Source organism: Mixia osmundae (assembly GCF_000708205.1).
Source record: "Mixia osmundae IAM 14324 unplaced genomic scaffold scaffold_6, whole genome shotgun sequence".
Taxonomy (NCBI): domain Eukaryota; kingdom Fungi; phylum Basidiomycota; class Mixiomycetes; order Mixiales; family Mixiaceae; genus Mixia; species Mixia osmundae.
In genome coordinates this window covers 951071-968955 of record NW_014575558.1, presented here as the reverse complement: position 1 = coordinate 968955, position 17885 = coordinate 951071, and the positions used below count along the sequence as shown (strand labels likewise).

Below are 17885 nucleotides of genomic sequence, written 5' to 3'. Positions count from 1 at the left end.
TACCAAAGCGGCACGATCTGGTAATCGGCATGGGTTGGCTACGCAATATCAAGGGCGTGATCGATTCTTCAGCTAAAAAGGTCATAGTCCAACACAAGGACAAAGGCTACGACATTGACATCATCAACACTCAAGCCCTCGAACTCGACCTCCTGGACTTATGAGTCGGGATGCAGACACGTTGCTCACGTCAGAGATCAAAGAGATCGACAATCTTCCTGATCCACTCGCTTAGATCTTCGTTCACCAACCCGTCATAGCAGGCCACAGATCTAAAATCAGGTGTAGTATTATTGTAGCCATACGTCTCACACGTGTACTGAGCCGCTATGTATTTGTCACCGAGACACTCTTTCATCTCTGCAAGCAACTCCGGGGTGCAAAACACTGGACGACGTGCTATCGTCCAATTGTCGATTCGTGCATCACCAAAGCCGCCGCCTTGACAGCCGCCGCCTTGGCTGCCGCCGCCCGGGGGACCGCCGCCGCCAAAGCCAGGAGGACCGCCGCCGCCAAATCCAGGAGGACCGCCGCCGCCGCAAGGAGGACCGCCGCCGCCAAAGCCAGGAGGATCGCCGCCGCCGCCGAAGCCAGGAGGACCGCCCGGAAGGTTCGAAAACCCTACGGATAGGCTCTCTGCTCGCTCGTGCTGGTCATGCGAGGGTGTCCTGCACTTGTAGGTCCTGTTGCTCCCACTTAATGCTGGACTGCTGGCACGTCGGGCTGCCCACCGCCGTTACCGCGTCCTGATGAGCGGAGGGGATAAGCATTCTTCTCCGTGCCTCTATTGAGGGCACGAAATTCCACGCAGAATCTGATTGTGCCGTCCTTCTTTGTTATCATCAAAGGACCGGTTCCCCCGGTGGCCATCCCGGCGGCGGCTGTCAAGGCGGTGGCTTTGGCGGCGGCGGTCCTTCTGGCGGCGGCGGTCCTTCTGGCGGCGGCGGCGGTCCTCCTGGATTTGGCGGCGGCGGTTCTCCTGGCTTTGGCGGCGGCGGTTCCCCGGGCGGCGGCCAACAAGGCGGCAGCTTTGGTAATGCACGAAACGTCCAACGACAGCACGTCGTCCAGTGTTTTGCACCCCGGAGTTGCTTGCCGAGATGAATGACTGTCACGGTGACCAAGCGGCTCAGTACACGTATGAGACGTATGGCTACAATAATAAGACACCTAATTTATCTCCCTCGAGAGACACGAAGTCAGAGAATCGAGCGATTGTCACGTGCGGGAACCGCCTTATGTGGCGTTCCCCACTTTGCCTTATCTCTAGTTTCTTGTACCTCTTTCTGTACCATTTATACACAAGAAGCAAAGGCACTCTCCTCATCAAGGATTGGTGCTCGCCTGACGTATAACGGTTAAGACTTACAAGCGCGCGATATCATAACTCTTATTGAAAGCGCATGTGCATATGTGAGCGCTTGCAGTCCGCGAAGCCCCTACGATGAAAGCCAACTTATCAATTCTAGACGACTGATGGGGACACGTAGACGTCATAGACCGCTCAGATCGCAATGTACTAGGAGAAGTAGCCGTCCTGCTTTCCATCCCAGCTAGAGTGAAATGCGCAATCAGTGGTAAGCGCTGTGCAGGTCTTGAGTCGGAATTTCTACTCGTTGTATGAAGCGCTGACCTGGTAGCGTCCAATCGAGCTCAGCCGCTATACAGCGCGTCAGCGCATCAGCTTGCCGCTAACTTCGCTGACTTTATTGATACTGACGGTGACATTCTGCCAGTGCATGTTCTCCTAAGCAATGCATCGTTGCCGTTGGCTTGTCAGCGTCAAGAAGCGCTTTGACAACCGTGTATTCGTCTAACTACCGGTCAGTCAGGTATCGGTCCAAGCAGGGGGCCTCACAGGGTATAAAGCGGACGCGAATCTCAGAATGCACGATTGCTCGGCAGCATTGATGCACTGGTGACCGTGAGAAACGTGTCAAGTTTGTGATGCAGCATGCGTATCCGGAACACTCACGAATGCCGTTGTAGTAGTATGTCGAAGGGCGAATGGCAACATCGACGGAAACGAGCACGTCTGGCACGCCACCTTGTCTGACGGGCTCGAGCTGTCGAAAACGATAGACGCTGCGGCTTGCCGTTCCCTATGTCACCGACAGTATTCGCTAGACTGGAATCATGCCCATGACCGAGTGAGAGCTTACTGGTGAGATAGTGAACAGGCCAGAGTGGCTTTTCCAGCTGATGATATTGAGCCAGCTGCCCCTAGCAATTAGTCATTCCGCTATGCTCTTAACATGAGCGCACAGAGTCTTCTGGTCAATTCTAAAATAAGCTTGGCGTTGAGGCTCTGCCTTGCCACCGTCAAGAGGCTCTTTTGGCCAGCAATGACCCTATTGACAAGTCAGTGTTTCGCCCAAGCTAGCGCGAAAGTCTGACGGTGATCATGGCGCCTATCTTGACTGTCGCTGCTTCCTTTGCCGGTGCATCTTCATTAGACCACTCCGGTGGTAGAGCAGATTTGCATTGTGTCAGAGCCGGTAAAGGCGGAGAATATCGGGAAGCTGCAGAAGTGGACTGAGCAATTCGCAACTAGCTGACCGTTGACTCACGATTGCAGTCGGGATGCATGTCTTGTGGACGGAAGCAACTGAGTTGAGATTCGAACGAGATGATCTTTGTCTCGCCGCTCAAAAGGAAGAGCTCGGAAGTCAAGGTGAGATACCCTCTGCAGCACGCACGTTGAATAGGATCTTGGACATCGACGGTCACACGAGCGAGAAATGGGACGGCGACATCGCCAAAGACAGGATAAGCCGGTTGTGTGACGATCCGAACGAGCCGTGTATTCTACTATGGCGGTCTGGTCAGTACGCTGAAAACAATGCGGCGCCCATCTGCTCGTGTACCGTTTCGATCTCGTAGTGTCCATTCTGCTCCGTTGCGATGAACGTGACGACATATCTCTCGTAATCGATCGTCATCCTTGCAAAAGGTACCGCATCTTCATCCTCGCCGGCTCGCGAGCATACTTCATCGAAGAGGAGCTTGAGTGTGTGCCGGATTGGCAGCCCATTCTGCCCTGACAACTTGCCGCTCGCGAGTTGAGAACGAGCGAAAGAGGTCGGTAGAGTGGTAGAGAGCGATGACATCACTTTGCTGAAGACCAAGAGCGATGAGAAGAGCATCGTTCGTTGCGGGGTATGCCCAGCACAGCAAAGCGCGGCGAACAAGGAACGCGCCATCAAAAGCTCAGATCAGGTTCAGATGGGCAGGCCACGCGAACGCGTGACGCCGCTAGTCCGCTTGGGAAAGCAAGCAGCAGGTTGCATCAGGAGATCGTGTGCTCATCAACTAGGGGTGAAGTGGCCTTGCTGCGTTCCCGATCATTCGGAGCTCGTGACTTCGCAGTCACTCGTGAGAGCTGTGCTTCACAGATTCAGTATGGTCACCGGGAGTGAAGCAGCGGAAGTGAAGCAGTGCGTCTATTTGTTACGTCTCAGTCGAGATCGGCAGCTACAGATAGTGTCACTCTCATGCAAATGGGTCTGATAGCAACCGACGTTTGCAGGTCGAGAGAGCATGCTCTCACAAGCAGCGCATTGTCCTCGTTGGCTCGTCTGCATCTTGAGAGGCGCGGATGGGGCCATACTGACCTGAGAGGAGCAATCAGAGATGGCCCGGCGTTGGTACTAACAGTGCTTACATAGTACGAAACGGAGGCGGATCGTGAATTGAGCAAAAGATTGGCAGCACGCGTATATTATTGGGTGAAATGTCAGCTTCGTCCGCGAGTCTCTGCACGTCGAGCACACTGACGAGCGCCGTTGTACCCAAACGCCGAAGGAACGGAAAGCGACGTCAATGAGAAGGAGCACGCATGGCGAACCGGTTTGTTCGACCGATGTGGGCCGCCTAAACCTGTATATGTTCTTGCTGGCGGTGCCCTGCCTTTCGTCTGAGGGACTGTTGCAAACATCGCGAGCAAAGTCACCGCAGAGATCGAAAACAGGCCGGCTGGACTGATCCAGCTCTTCATGTTGAGCCGGCTACATACACAGGTCATGGGTATCCCAACAAGCTGGTCACAGACGCACGCGTTCTTGTCGTTGACGCTGACGTGAGCCCTGTGCTGATGGCCCGGCGTTCTGTCAGTCAGGATTGGGTTTGTCTGGCCAGCGATTGGCCTGCTGAAACGTCATATAGCTCGAAAGGAAAAGAAGCTGACCACAATGTTCGCTTTTGACTGTTGCGGCTCCTTTGGCGGGTAGCCCACGATTGTACCATACGGCAGGAAGCCTTTCTTTGCGCTGTGTCGAAGCGAAAGAGGTGGCAAGTATCTCAGAGCTTATGACAAAAGGATGAGTATGCCGCAGACTCGAATTCGTCTGCGGACGATTGCAAATAGGCATCATGCTTTGCAGACGGAAGCAATTGAGTTCTGCACTGAATGAGACGATCCTTCACTCGCCGCCGTACAGATAGAGCTGCAAGCTGACTAACAGATAGAAACCCCTTGCAGCATTCTCGTTGACGGGGATCCTGGACATCTATGTATGCTCTGGTGGATCACAAACGGAGCAGCGACATCGCCAAAGATGGGGTCAAGCGGGTCGCGTGAAGGGACGAAGCCAGTCTGACGCGTACACAACAAAGCGGCCTCATCGGCTCGATGTGACGTCGAACGGCGGTGCCCTTGATGAAATGTCTACCGTTGCGCTTTCATAGTGACCATTGCGCTCAACAGCGAAATGGGTGAATCCGAGTCTCATGCCATGTTCAGTTAACCGTGCAAAGGGTTGCGCATCTTCAGTAGCAGGAGATTGCGTGCAGTCCGCATCGAAGATCAGCCTGAGTGTATGTCGAATCGGTACACCATCCCGATCTGATGGCCCGCCGACCCTTTGCACCGAGAGGCCTGATGGGAATTGGATGTGACTGAACGGCCAAGCTGATACGCTGATGGAGAGTTACAGCAGCAGGACGAGCATCGTTGTGATTTATCTGCGCCCCTCGACGGTAGCGCAGGAGAAGGGGGACCTGCAAAGCGACAACAATCGCGCGAACGCGTAAACTGCCGTCGTGGTGGCCGGACTGTTGCAGTCAAGCGACTTGGCATGTCGCTGTACGCAGGCATAGCGCTTGGCGACAGCGCCGAGCCCACGGAGCCGATCCTGATCGCTGAAAAGACTGCGCCTGAGCAATCACCGCCCGAGCCTGCAGCAGCAGTCGACGCAGCGAAGGAGGTGAAGGCACCAGAGACGAAGAAGCCGAGTCAGTGTCAGTCGCTCACCCGGCATGGTTCAGTCTCATGAGGGCGTACAGATTGGTCGGCATCTCTCTCTTTTGCACCCGTCAAGCGCAAGCCAGCAGCACAGCCAAAGAAGCCATCGACGGCCTTGTCCAGCGCTTTCTTGCTGTCTTCGAGCAACGATGACCTGAACGAGTCTCAAGCAAAGAAGATCAAGCTTGCGCCTGCATCCTCGGGAAGGGCACCGCTCACACCGGCTGATTCGATCCTCCCAGCAGTCAATCGGCCGAGCTCGTCGACCCATGCAAAGGAAACAGCTGCACCTGCACAACCCGTGACAGACAGAGCAGCGCCGTCAAGGACGGCTTCAGCAGGACCATCGACAAGCAGAACGCCTCGTGTGATACCCAAGCCACCGCCTCTCACGCTGCCAGAGTCCACGAAAGAGCAGGAAGACATCAACGGCTTCCGCTCCTCCGAGGCAGGCAAACGTCTTGAAGCCCAACGAAACAAGAAGGCAAGCCAAAGACTCACATCACCCATTCATGCCTGACTTGATTCTAGAACAAGAAACGCGGCAAGCTAGCGAAGGAACTCGCACCGCTGGACTATGGCGCGGATTATGATCCCGCAAGGCCAAACGACTACGTAATGCTCGCACTTTGCATTCGCGCGACAAGCTTGTTGACATGCTCGTCTTCCTTCTGCCTTGCGCGTCTCGTCGCAATCACAGAATGACTGGCTCAAACATGTCGCTCAACTCAAGGAGGAAAAAATACAAGCTGCGCTCGACCGCCTCAACGAGAAAAAGAGTGCACAGTACGACAATTCGTCCTACAGCGAGGACGAATCGGATGATGACGCTCGCTCAAATTCTGCACCAAAGCCAAAAGGTCAGCACGCTCACTGGCGCTGCATGTCCACATCTGACACTTGCAAAAAGGCATGCTATTCGCTCCGCCAGCCGCTTATGATGACGATCGAGCGCCCTCTCCCGCGCGAGAAGTGCAACCGCTCGCCAACACCGCAGAAGAGGCTTACGCTCGTCGTGCAGCCATGTCGCGGCAGATGCAAGATCCCTTGCCATCTGCAATCACTCCCATTGCTCAGACTGCCGACGAAGCTTATGCAAGACGTGCGGCCATGTCTCGACCTGCTCCCGAACCATCCGCCTTTGTCGCACCTCCAGAGCCGATCTTCACTCGGCCTACGCCTGCTCAGTCGGGCGACGAGGCGTATGCTCGCCGTGCGGCCATGTCTGCCCAGCCAACGCCTTCTTTCGTCGCTGCTGCTGCGCCTGCCGAGCCCGCGCCTGTAGCAACACCTGACGACGCAAGCCCAGAAGCATCTCAGGCCAAGATGATCGCGGAGGCACAAGCCAAAGCGCGCGCTATTGCCGAACGCTTCAGCAAGCTCAAAAAGCCATCACCCGAAGCAAGCACGGCGACCGCACAGTCGGTCCAGCAACTTTGCTTCGAGAAGCGTGAGAGCTCAGTGATCGTACTGCAGGGAACCGCGTGATGTTGCTGCGAGTCTCATGTCCAAATGGGGCTGGCGGGAAGGCCAAGGCTTGGGTGTCGATAACGCTGGCATGCTCAAGCCTTTACAAGCTGTGTCCCATCACGAGGAGCCATCGGGCAATGCCAAAAATCGCAAAGGGAAGCCAACAGAAGCGACTGAACAGCCTCAGCATCAGAACAGCATGGCAGGCAAAGGTAGAGGCACGATCGTGTCTGATCATCTGTCGCAGCAGAAGCGCGAAGAGCGGGAGAAGTTTGGCGAGCCAACGCCCGTCGTGCTATTGACCAACCTGGTCGGCCGGGACGATGTGGATGATGACCTCACGGGCGAGATAGGTCGGTCTCACGCCAATTCGAGACTACTGGCGCTGATGAGCACGAAATTCAGCGGAAGAAGCACGCAAAGGTGGTATCGTCGAGCGATGCCTAGTACACCTGATGCCTCAGCTCACCGCACAGCCTCTACCCGACGAGGATCAAGTGAGAGTGTTTGTGCTCTTCTCGGGTCTCGTAGGAGCCTTCAACGCAGTAAGAAGCTTCGACGGACGCTTCTTCGGGGGCAGAACAGTCAAAGCGCGGTTCTACAACCAAGCTGCATTCCAAGCTGGCGTTTTCGATCTGTAGCCAGTCCCATGCACTCTACTTGACAAGCGCGCGGATCTTTGCCACTTGCTCGTGCACTGCCCGCTTGCTCGTTCCGCCCGGAACATCCCTTCGCTCCACGCTCGTTTCGAAACTGAAGACTTCTTTGACATCCTCGCTGAATTTGGGCGACAGAGTCTGGAGCTGTTCGAGCGTGAGCTTGCTGAGAGACGTCTTGCCCTCTTCTGCCAGTCTGACTGCCGAGCCGGAGATATGATGAGTCTCTCTGAACGGTGTCTGCCTTGCCGGTCTGAGCATCGTGGCATGACAGACCATGTGAGACGCTTACACCCTTGCGAACGAGATACTCGGCAAGATCTGTTGCGAGCAAGTCGTCTGTCAATGCCGCACGCATCTTCTCGGGATGGATCTATTTGTCACATTCTCAGCTTTCTGCTGGCCTCTTCTACGACGGCTTACTGTCAAAGTGGCAATGACGCCTTGGAAGATGAGCAAGCAGCGATGGATCGTTTCTGCCGCATCGAACAGCGGCTCCTTGTCTTCTTGCAGATCCTTGTTGTACGTCGATGGAATGCCCTTTAGCGTCATGAGAAATCCCGCCATCTGTCCGAATGTCCTGCCCGATTTGCCTCGCAGAAGTTCAAGACTGTCTGGGTTCTTCTTCTGCGGCATGATGGAGCTACCGGTCGAGTAGGCATCGGACAAGCTGACGAAACCGAATTCTGCGCTAGAGTAGATGATGAGATCCTCCGCGAAGCGCGAGATGTGTACCATGGCGAGAGTGGTGGTGAAGAGGAATTCGGCAATGAAGTCGCGGTCGGAAACGCCTTGCATGGAGTTGAGCGAGAGACTCTGGAAGCCGAGCTGCTCTGCGATCTGTTCCCGTGGAATTGCGAACGGGTTGCCTGCCATTGCGCCCGAGCCGAGGGGCATGACGGATAATCTTGGCAGAGAGGAATCGAGTCGCGAGAGATCAGAGACCAAGTTGGCAGTATGGGAGAGCAAGAAATGGGACCACCGGATAGGCTGAGCTCTCTGTCGTGCGAGCATCTCGGTCAGTCATGGGGCACTCGGGGAGATTATGCCCAGCTTGCCTGGAGATGGGTATATCCAGGCAAGATATGATCAATCTCTTTCTCGGCGCGGTTGACGAGCACGTCGATGAGATCTCTGAGCGCCTGACGGATCTTTGCACTCTCGTCAATCAGCCACAAGCGCATATCCGTCGCCACCTGATCATTGCGAGAACGACCCGTATGGAGCTTTCCTGTCGAGGCCAGTGTCAGCTCTACCACGAGAGCGCGTCAAAGGTTGGCGCTCGCCTGCAACGGGTCCGATGAGCTCATTGAGCCGGCGTTCGTTTGCCGTGTGAATATCCTCGTCTGTTGCTTCGATCTTGAATGTGCCCGACGTCCATTCTTGCAAGACTTTGCCAAGACCATCATGGATGCTCTGCACTCAAAGGTGTGGTCAGCTTGCGTGGGCGGCAATGGGCATACAGCCGACCTTGCACTCCTCTTCGGTGAGGATGCCCGCTTTGACGAGCCCAGCAGAGTAGGCAATGGAGCCTCTGATGTCGGCGTCGTACATGCGTTGATCATAGCTCAGAGATTGGTTGAACTCGTGCATGCTATGTCTACATGTCAGCACACACGGGCAAGCCAGTGGATGTGCGCGTGCTCACAGAGGATCTGTTGCGCCGGTGAAGCGGCCGCCCCATAGCTTGGCCATCCTTGAGGAGCCCGCCGTTGTTCTTTGGGAAAAATGGATAAAGTCAAAGTCAAAAGTAAAGTCGCGCTCGAAGCTTATCAGACTTGCCTATCAGTGACTTGACTTGACTTGACCCTGCGATAGCGAGCACGGCTTCTTCACATACGCACAGAGCACACGCACAGAGATGGGCGGAATCAGGACAGCTCAGATCCCGGCACCCCCGACGCTCGACGTCAAAGCACTCCCAGAATTCGGAGCCCAGGTCTATGGCTATGACCCTACAGCGCCTTTTGACCCTGCGGCATTTGCAGAGTCCGTTCCCCTCTCTCTCTATTGTCGAGACTCATGGGCGAGCACAGACTCGAGGAACTGCTCTACAAACACAGTCTGCTCGTCATTCGCGGTGTAGACTTGACGCCCAAACAGCAGTACAAACTGACCAAGGCATTCGATGCTACTGCCGAGGGCTCATACGGCCACGGCAACAACAAGACGGGATCAGAGAAGAAATCCGTTCTGCATCCCGATCTCAAAACGGTCCCCTCTCAGCCTCAAGTGCAGCTGATTGGTAATGGCGTCCCCACTGATCCTCGCATCACCCAAGGCCTCGACAAGCCACAGCTTCGCCATCCTCACCACAAGACGTTCCACAAAGAAGTCGTCTCGCCCGAGGAAGAAGCCCAAGGGATCACTCGGTTCTATCGGTGGTCCGTCACCCCGCCATAGTCCTGTACCGCGCCCAACTGAAATGAGATGGACAGGCACATAGACGCTGCTCTCTACGACCTCCTCCCACCCAAGGTCACGACACTCTACGCACTCAGCGTTCCTGCCGGTGAGGAGCAGACCTGCCGATACGATGACGGAACGGGCGATGAGCTCAAAGTTCCCCTGGGCACCACTGCATTCGTCTCCGGCACAAAGATGTTCGACATCCTCCCACCCGATCTCAAATCGCTCGCCGTACGTGCCAAAGTACGCTATGCACCTCATCCCTATGTCTGGATGGCGCCCGCAAAGAGCAATTCCACCGGTCTCGGGATCGTCTCTGACGGCAAGGAGCTATCCAAAGATGACTTGCCCGCATGGGAGTCGAGCAAGATCAAAGAGTTTCCCATGGTCAGTCGTACCCCTCAATCCACAAAATGGTCATTGACACGCTATGGTTTCAGACTTGGAAGAATCCAAAGACGGGCAAGCTGCACTACCAAGTCCACCCGAGCGGTGCAGAAGCCATCGTTCGTCCCGCGCCTCCACACTGTCCCCCGAGCTGATGTGACAGTCAGATCGTTGCACCTCTGCCCGCCGGTGTTGACCCATCAGGGCAGATCCTGCCCGAAGGCGGTATCATCAGCGATCTCAAAGAGACACGCGAACTGCTGTTCAAGATGCAACGACCGGGCATCGCCCCCGAGCTCGTCTACCCGCACGATTGGAAGAAAGACGACCTCTGCATCTTCCACAACCGTGGTGTCCTCCACTCTGTCGTCGGCGCTTTCGAACCGGATCAAGTTCGTGCTTTCTGGCAGTGCAACTTGGCTTCTGGCGAAGAACCGCTGCCGCCCACTGCAGACGACGTCAAAACCTACTCTTCATTCGCCTAAACTCGTCACGAAACTTGTTCTTCTAGATCATCTCTCTCACTGGTGCTGCCTTTGGATGCTTGTCGGACAATGCATGGCTTACATGACACTTTTTCTGGACCTACAACACTGCTGCTGGGATGTCACAACATGTTGACATGCGTTCTATTGGCGCAGATCTATCGTCTGACTGTGCGATGGCCTACAAGGGGCGAATCTAAGGCATTCGGCACTGGTGAGCGCAATACTGTGGCTCTTCGATGAAGGCACAAATTTTGAGATGCTGATCTGCTATCCTTTGGGGTAACGGCCATTGCATGTGAGCGAACGTCCAGCCCCAATTCGTCAGCTTGATGATCTTGTGTCGACTGATGTCCGCCGACTGGATGAGTTCGATCAAGTCTTCGAGACTCCAGAGCTGTCGGATGTTGATCTCCAATACATCGCTGAGCTCAGCGATCGTGTCCAAGTCGCCTTCCTTTGCGAGATGGTGGGCAGCATGAATGACATAGTTCGGCTCGAGCAAGTCGATCCTGTTTTCACGCTGTAGATAGTCGAGTCTGAAGACAGACCAGATAGGTCGAGTGAACGTCTGCCCAGCTTGATGCAAGACAGCATGCGACGGAGGCAAGAAAGCTCTACCCGTCGCTGCCGCAACGGCCATCAGAATCGTCGCTGCCGCGTTGAGTTGTCTGTAATCGCCGGCGATCACATCGGCCGTGATCATGAGCGGCGGACGCGAATAGTAGCCATCGAGGTTCTGGAGGTAGCCATAGTGCGCAGCGATGTATTGCTTCAGAAAAGCGTTGTCGCAGCAAGTCATGTGAAGCGCAACTGCGTGCTGATCAGACACTGTCTGCCACTGGTCATCGAATTCGGAGTGATAGACTGCAACCCTCGCATCAGCCAGCATTCTGCGCGGTCTTCGAAGAAACTAACCTCTGAAATATTCTGGGTTCATCACGTGCACCTTGATACCCGTCGGACTGACAAAGTCGTGGAGATTTCGCCAGCCGCCGGCCTCCAAGCGTATTTCTTCGGTGGCAAGAATCTCGTTGGTATTGACTTGATCTCGAGAGACTTTCTCGTGATTCATGTACATGAGTCGCTCGTACAGCTTGATCACCGCTTCTGTAGGGCGAGAATAGGACCAGCCAGTGTTGATTTTGTCTCCGACCATCTCTTCCTGATATTGCACGTCTGACGAGTCGAGCGGAGCCATCCGGTACAGAGGTTCGCCTCTGAAGAAGACATCGGAATCCACGAAGAATACGCTGCGGCCAGATTGCAGAATGTCGTGCAAGCCGGCGACTTTGGGCCAGGTTGCACGCATCCATTCGCGCGATCGGGTCGCCTCATATCCTCCATAACAGTACCATCCTTGCTGTCTGCACGTACGTAGGCAGCCCTCGTCAACGCACAGTACGACCAGATGACGCTCGACGAGGACGTTGGGCGCAGTGGATGCTGACAGGCTAATTGCATCCGTCGCACTGTCTGCTGTAGTCGCTGTTCTCGGCGGCGTGCTCGGTGGATCCTGCATCCTTTCCCTTGCCTCCGTAGCAGCCTTGACGTTCTGGAGCTGCACAAAACGTTGCAGATGACGCGTTGCAGTCCTTGAGAATTGGTCATCGGCGAGCGTGATCCAGAGATGTTGCGTGCTCTTTGGGAAGTGATAATCCAAGTACTCGATGAAGGTTGTCTCATTGTAAGCAACCTTTTGCACCTTGAGGTCTTTGTCGTGCACAGAAGCAACGAGCTCTTGATCATACAGCGCCATCGCAGCGTCGTCCTGCTGGCTAGGTGTCCAATTGCCAGCGTTGTATCGCGAGATCTCTGACTCTACCGCATTGGAGACCGAGCAGAATTCAGAGAAGATTGACTTCCATGGCGGTGGAGAGTCGAGGGTAGGAGGCAATCTGGCCGTTCTAGCAATGCCTTGATACGGGTCGCAAAGGAGGAAAGCCAGCCAGATCGAGCTGAAAAGCACAATGAAGCCCAGGGTCGTTACGTCCAGGTTAGCCAGTCCTTGAGCACGTGTGTCTTCGTCTGTACTCGAGCCCGAAGCTTGACTGAGTCTATCTTCATCGACACCCGCCTTCTCGTTCTCGCCATCGTCAAGCTTTGTATGGTTACTCTGCCTCGGCCGCAGGGACGGCCTGACGGGCGGATCTAGATTGACCGAGATCATTGGCGGGCGCTCGTGCGGCGTCTCCGGTGGCGAGACTGGCCATGTATGCGCCAATGCCTGGCGAAGCGAGCCATGCTCAAAAGCCGACGCAAGGAGTAGACCGATAATGCCGAGGACTTCCGGTAGACCCATGCTCGGCGAGACTGGTGCGAGTGCCTTGTAGGCCAGAACCAGGGCTACTCCCGAGACGGTGAGGCTGACACGAAGGGATTCGAAACGTCGCTTTGTCCATTCTTGCCAGCTCGACAGTGATCCCAGCCGAAGACAGAATGGCTCCCAGAAGCTGTCAAGGTTGTGCAGTTGACAGACGATAATGTAGGCAAGGACGACATGCCATTTTGTGGCAGGGCTTGCATACGCTTTTTCAGCGCTAGGATCGACAGATGCTGCGAATTTGCAGCACATGGCTATGGCGAACGAGATTGCTGCCGAAGCCGCATGCGGATTGAGGATGGCTTCCTTTAGCCTGCCTCGAGGGCTGAGATCAATTGACGGTGGTGTGGAGAAGGGATGCTCGGGTAGCTGACTGCTTGTATGGAGTGACAAGCCGCCAACTCTGACAACGATGGCCCAGAGTAAGCTTGTCGTAGCCTGCTCTGTCCCGAAGCCGGCAAGGAAGCCAAGGGAGAGCATGTAAAGTACCGAGTGTCCAACTGCCTGTCGTCTCGTAGGGCTCGAGAGCGGCGCATCGAGCAAGTTTGGTAGCATGATGGCAAGCAAGGGAGCAATCCATGCCTGCAGTCTGCGTGAGCCATGACCATGCGCAAGGAGTAGACAGACTCACGTCGGTAGTACCGATTGCGAGCAAGGACAGCCCGCGGGTGAGCAGCGCGCCATCACGCGCCAATGTGCCCATAATCTCGAGTGCTGGCCTCGAGCAGAAGGAAGCCAGCGCTTTGCGGACAGGAGGAGGGAGGGCTCGCATGCAGCTGAGCCAGAGACTGCGCAGCGGTCTTAGGGGTATCTGACAAGGCGCGCTGCGTTTGGTGGCTTGACTTGATGATGACTGAGCATGGCGGGTATGTGATGGCAAGAGCGTTTCGCTGATCCTAGGTGAGCTCTCTTGCCATGGCGAGTGCGGTCTTGAGGGTGAAGCAGTCTGCAGGCCCGGGGTGCTCCCTTGCGTACTTCGCGAGCTTAAGAGGGGCACTGCTGTCACTGAGCTCGCCGTTGGCCTGATAAGAGCGAGTAAAGTGACGATGGACCATCTGACGAGGTATTGAAGCGCGATAAGCAATGTCAGGGTTGCCCACGCCTTGCTTGTCGGCAATGAAGAGTTGAGCGACGCAGCGTAGCGCCATTGCGACTCGACCGGCACATTGATGTTGGCTCTCTTGATGAGACCTTTTGCGAGAGTGGCCTGTTCTGCCCGCTTCACGTAGCCTGGCAGGTTTGAGGACATTGGCCGCAACAGGCTTGCGAGTCCTCGGCTTGGTGCATTGTCCAATCCGCCACTGTGCGCGAGAGCAGCCACTCTGGACGGTATGAGAGCAGTCTTGTTGGCAACTGCTGACGGATCTATAGGTATTTTGAGTATCTCGAGGAGCAAGTAGGTCTCTAATAGCCTCAGCAAAGGCCCGACCGCTGTGCCTAACATTGCGTCTTGACAGTCGTGAACTTGGCGACAGAGCTGCTTATGCGTTTCTAGCGTACATGATCTATGCGCTGCTCAATCCAGACTCGCCCGTGTTCGCCCTTGTTGCCCTTGCTGACCTAGCCGCAGCAATCTCTCAGCTGCGACACTGCCAAAGGCGCGTTGTCAAGTGTTTGCTGTCGCCGCGAGACGCTGGATGCTCCGACAAGTCAGACCTCGCGCCTACAGGGTCCGTGCGTTGGAGAATAGCTGCGTCGTGCTACGCCTGCAGGCCGAGCATGCCGGATTTTCCGTCGAACAATACGGCCAATGCCAAGCTCACGGGTCGTGTGCCACTTCTGCTGCGTGCGATCGCGTTTTGCCACGTGAGCCGTCTGATCGCTGCGTGCACCCTCCGTTTCGAGACTTTGCCCATCTTGCCATCGCTTGCTACTTCACTTCCAGTCTTGGCTCGGATCCGCCCGATATCTGCCTTGCATTGATATATACATACCTACGCTGACTGTCTCTCCGCTTTGGGATTTGATCCGCCATGAGAGCGACTACAAGACTTGAAGCAGCACCATCCAGTAGATCAGCAAGGTGCGCACGGCAAGACGAAGTCGGCATTCGTGGATCTTCATACATCAGAGTCAGGTCTCGTATGCCAACCACTTATCCCGGGCGTGACACCGCGCGGGCACCCGCTCGGCTGTAGCACTATTGACTTCGTTGCTGAAGCACCAAGATGCATCATCCCAGATGCAACTCCGAAGACAATGATCGCAGAAGCTCACCTGCCGTGTTGCCTGCGCTGCTCGAAAAACGCTGCACTTGCTCCTAAGAAGTTGCAAGAGGATTGTTAACAACATATATGCAGCGTCGTCACATCGATCAGTGCATTGAAACCATCAGACCGAGCGTGTGCACTTTTCACAAGCACAGCTATTGGCCGCAGCCAAGTTGACACCGATATCACCCAAGCAGGGCGATGAGAACCTGTCATAGTGTGCGTGAGTGGCGCTCATCTAGTCACAGCAAGAAGCGCACATTCTGCCGTCATATGCGCGTAGTGCCGTGCGCGTGATGAGCAAGAGCCAGAGTAAGGTCTCACAGCCTGTAAAGACAGTCCCGAGTATCTTGAGTGCGTCAGACTGGAGCTCGACTCCGAGCGTCGTCGTTGCCACCGTGAAAACGCCCTGTCAGGTCAAGCAGCGTCAGCGCGGTTACGTCGAGCGAAGGTTTCAGACTGACAAGAGGGAACGTAAAGCCCCACCAGCCCATGTTGAAGATAAGACCATCAGTACTTGCCATTTTAATGATCGACAGAACCGCAATAGATAGCCAAAAGAGCCCGAGACCCCAGATGACAAGTGCGACTGCGATGGTACAGATGTAGAGCGCATTCGCCATCTGGACCTGTTCTGCCGGATTGAAGGTACTGCCAGCGCCCAGACCGACCCCCGTTTCCATCGCAAGCTTCCTGATGACCTTTGAAAATTGTAGGATCGCGAATGCACCCTGTCCGCACGGACCCAATGGTAGGAAAACAGAGACAATGGCAGCAGCCGGGGGAAGGTGGTGTACTGCCAGACGATGGAAGTAGACCGCCATGATCAATAGCGAGACCGGGAAGGCGGAACCCCAGAGAATGTATGAAATTGTGAGGGTCAACCGAGCGTGGCTTGCGGGCAGATAGTCGGCCACGATACCGCCAGTGGCAGCTGCGACGATGGGCGACACGCTGGGCAAGAGCCAAGTGCCGTTGAGGACCTCGAGTGACTGATTGTGGTAATTGAACATGGCAAAAGGGACTCCGATCCCTACAAGGAGCGAGATGATCGCGTTGATCCACCAGAGAGCCCAGGCGAGGATGACAAAGTGCTGACCAAACGCGGGTATACAAACAAATGCGATCATGTTGACAATGGTCGAAAATCCCACTGAAGACGGGCATGTAAGCATCATCATGGAGCGCAGAGTACGGTGATACGTACTCGAGAAGGTGCCCAGAAAGAAGGCTTGGGTGGAGTGAGTGACCATGAGAGCAAAGATGCGAGGATAGAGCGAGTACCGTAATATCGACATGGAGAGAAACGTCAAGAACAAGATGAGATTGAAGACAAAGATGACGACGGAGATGATGCCCAGACCCGGAAACTGATACGGCAGGTTGTGGAGCAGGATAGAGGTTATGCCCGTGCCCATGTTGATGCTGAACCAGCTGGGGGTGAACAACATTGCACGTACGCCGATCCTGACGTGGAGACAACATCAGTTGCTGGGACTGCGAGTGGCGCATGGCTAGAGAACTGACGCTCCGCATCTCGGATGTAGCTTGAAAGGGTTTCGGTCCTTGAGACCTCCCTGCAAGCGTGCCTCGTCGCGTTGATCGAGCTCATCAGGTTGATCACCGCCTGCCGCGGTGACATTGCTGTCGGTTTGCAGCGGGTCTGCCATTCAGGCTGGATCTCTCAAGCACCTGAGGAAGGCGGCAGTAGGCTGAGAGTGTCTGGGGAAGTTCGCCATGCGCTAGTCCAGTCGTCGGCTCGAGAGGTGGGCGGCAATTCAGAATGATTCCGAGAGTGTCGCGATTCTGTGCATTCTCAGGAGCGCAGAGCGAGCGCGACATGGCCACAGAAGCTACACGACCAAGTCTCATTGAGCACATCAGATAGATCTAGGCAGAGCCCCGAAGTTCGAATGATGTTTTTGTTCTAGTCGGATCAGATGAGGTGGGGTCGAAGGATCAGGCGAGCCAGCTGGGATCACTCTTCCTCAGCTTGCTCGACCGACTCATCGGCATCCTCATCCTCTTCGTCATCCTCGTTGGTCGATTCTTCCGTCACGACGGGCGCATCATCTTCATCGTCCTCCTCCTGCGGTCGCGCGTCAGTTGTGCTCAATGTGTACAGCGCTTTCGACTGACACCGTCCTCGCCTGGTTGCTCTTTTGCGAGCTTAGCATAGTCAAGACGAGCACCACCTTCATACGACCATCATCAGCTCTGTACGAACGAGCTGTAGACGGAGCAGAGGCGTATGATCGAAAGAAAGAGTCCAGGATGAGGAAGCGCGTCTGCCGAGGTAATAGACGCGTCATGCTCGCTCCAAGGGTGTAGGATGTGCTGTAGAGGCTAGTGAGCCTACTCACGAGTACGACGAGAGCCAGAATCGATGATATTGCTAGGATCGATGTCCTTCATCTCGTCTGTCCCGCAACGTGTCAGCCCCTTGCTGACCCATCTCCTATCGCGAGACTCGCCTTGAGAGATCTCGAGCTCGTCTTGATCCTCGACTGGCCTACAGAACACACACAGCGGTCAGCATCGTGCTGAAGACTCATAAAAGAGCTGCGTCGAGCCAGAGAAAGAGCAAGGCGTCTCTGCGCGATGCTAGGCGGGCATAGCGCGACGGAGGCCTTAGCAAGCGTCACTGACTGTGTATCTGCGCTTGTGCTGGCCATTGCGACTCTCTACTGTCTTCAGATCGTG

General features: G+C 55.3%; 7 protein-coding genes across 7 annotated transcripts; 2 read left to right on the top strand and 5 right to left on the bottom strand.

Annotated features, from left to right (window-relative positions):
- Positions 1-190: 190 nt before the first annotated feature.
- On the bottom strand, positions 191-2589 carry L969DRAFT_50488 (uncharacterized protein; the record flags this gene model as incomplete). Its single annotated transcript, XM_014712176.1, has 10 exons — positions 191-649; positions 709-1108; positions 1521-1584; positions 1634-1660; positions 1721-1813; positions 1859-1915; positions 1976-2102; positions 2163-2223; positions 2459-2522; positions 2571-2589. 10 exons carry the CDS (start codon positions 2587-2589, stop codon positions 191-193), a joined length of 1371 nt encoding a protein of 456 aa, XP_014567662.1.
- A 2486-nt stretch (positions 2590-5075) lies between these two features.
- L969DRAFT_95244 (uncharacterized protein) lies at positions 5076-7353 on the top strand (the record flags this gene model as incomplete). The annotated part of the gene is made up of 7 exons (XM_014712175.1): positions 5076-5232; positions 5284-5726; positions 5774-5857; positions 5943-6102; positions 6153-6663; positions 6719-7065; positions 7118-7353. 7 exons carry the CDS (start codon positions 5076-5078, stop codon positions 7351-7353), a joined length of 1938 nt encoding a protein of 645 aa, XP_014567661.1.
- A 15-nt stretch (positions 7354-7368) lies between these two features.
- Positions 7369-9063, bottom strand: L969DRAFT_95243 (uncharacterized protein; the record flags this gene model as incomplete). The annotated part of the gene is made up of 7 exons (XM_014712174.1): positions 7369-7608; positions 7661-7741; positions 7792-8367; positions 8427-8599; positions 8655-8784; positions 8839-8962; positions 9017-9063. The coding sequence occupies 7 exons, from the start codon at positions 9061-9063 to the stop codon at positions 7369-7371; spliced, it is 1371 nt and encodes a 456-aa protein (XP_014567660.1).
- A 166-nt stretch (positions 9064-9229) lies between these two features.
- On the top strand, positions 9230-10649 carry L969DRAFT_50251 (uncharacterized protein; the record flags this gene model as incomplete). The annotated part of the gene is made up of 5 exons (XM_014712173.1): positions 9230-9357; positions 9405-9752; positions 9807-10164; positions 10218-10283; positions 10332-10649. 5 exons carry the CDS (start codon positions 9230-9232, stop codon positions 10647-10649), a joined length of 1218 nt encoding a protein of 405 aa, XP_014567659.1.
- A 61-nt stretch (positions 10650-10710) lies between these two features.
- On the bottom strand, positions 10711-14716 carry L969DRAFT_104055 (uncharacterized protein). Its single transcript, XM_014712172.1, has 3 exons — positions 13604-14716; positions 11568-13554; positions 10711-11516 (listed from the first exon to the last, which is right to left on the bottom strand). Exons 1-3 carry the CDS (start codon positions 14414-14416, stop codon positions 10846-10848), a joined length of 3471 nt encoding a protein of 1156 aa, XP_014567658.1. The 5' UTR covers positions 14417-14716; the 3' UTR covers positions 10711-10845.
- A 511-nt stretch (positions 14717-15227) lies between these two features.
- L969DRAFT_88536 (uncharacterized protein) lies at positions 15228-17283 on the bottom strand. Its single transcript, XM_014712171.1, has 5 exons — positions 16710-17283; positions 16390-16649; positions 15647-16335; positions 15443-15591; positions 15228-15391 (listed from the first exon to the last, which is right to left on the bottom strand). The coding sequence occupies exons 1-5, from the start codon at positions 16850-16852 to the stop codon at positions 15304-15306; spliced, it is 1329 nt and encodes a 442-aa protein (XP_014567657.1). The 5' UTR covers positions 16853-17283; the 3' UTR covers positions 15228-15303.
- L969DRAFT_95239 (uncharacterized protein) lies at positions 17161-17857 on the bottom strand (the record flags this gene model as incomplete). The annotated part of the gene is made up of 5 exons (XM_014712170.1): positions 17161-17271; positions 17322-17377; positions 17546-17602; positions 17657-17694; positions 17832-17857. The coding sequence occupies 5 exons, from the start codon at positions 17855-17857 to the stop codon at positions 17161-17163; spliced, it is 288 nt and encodes a 95-aa protein (XP_014567656.1).
- Between the last annotated feature and the right edge of the window lie 28 nt (positions 17858-17885).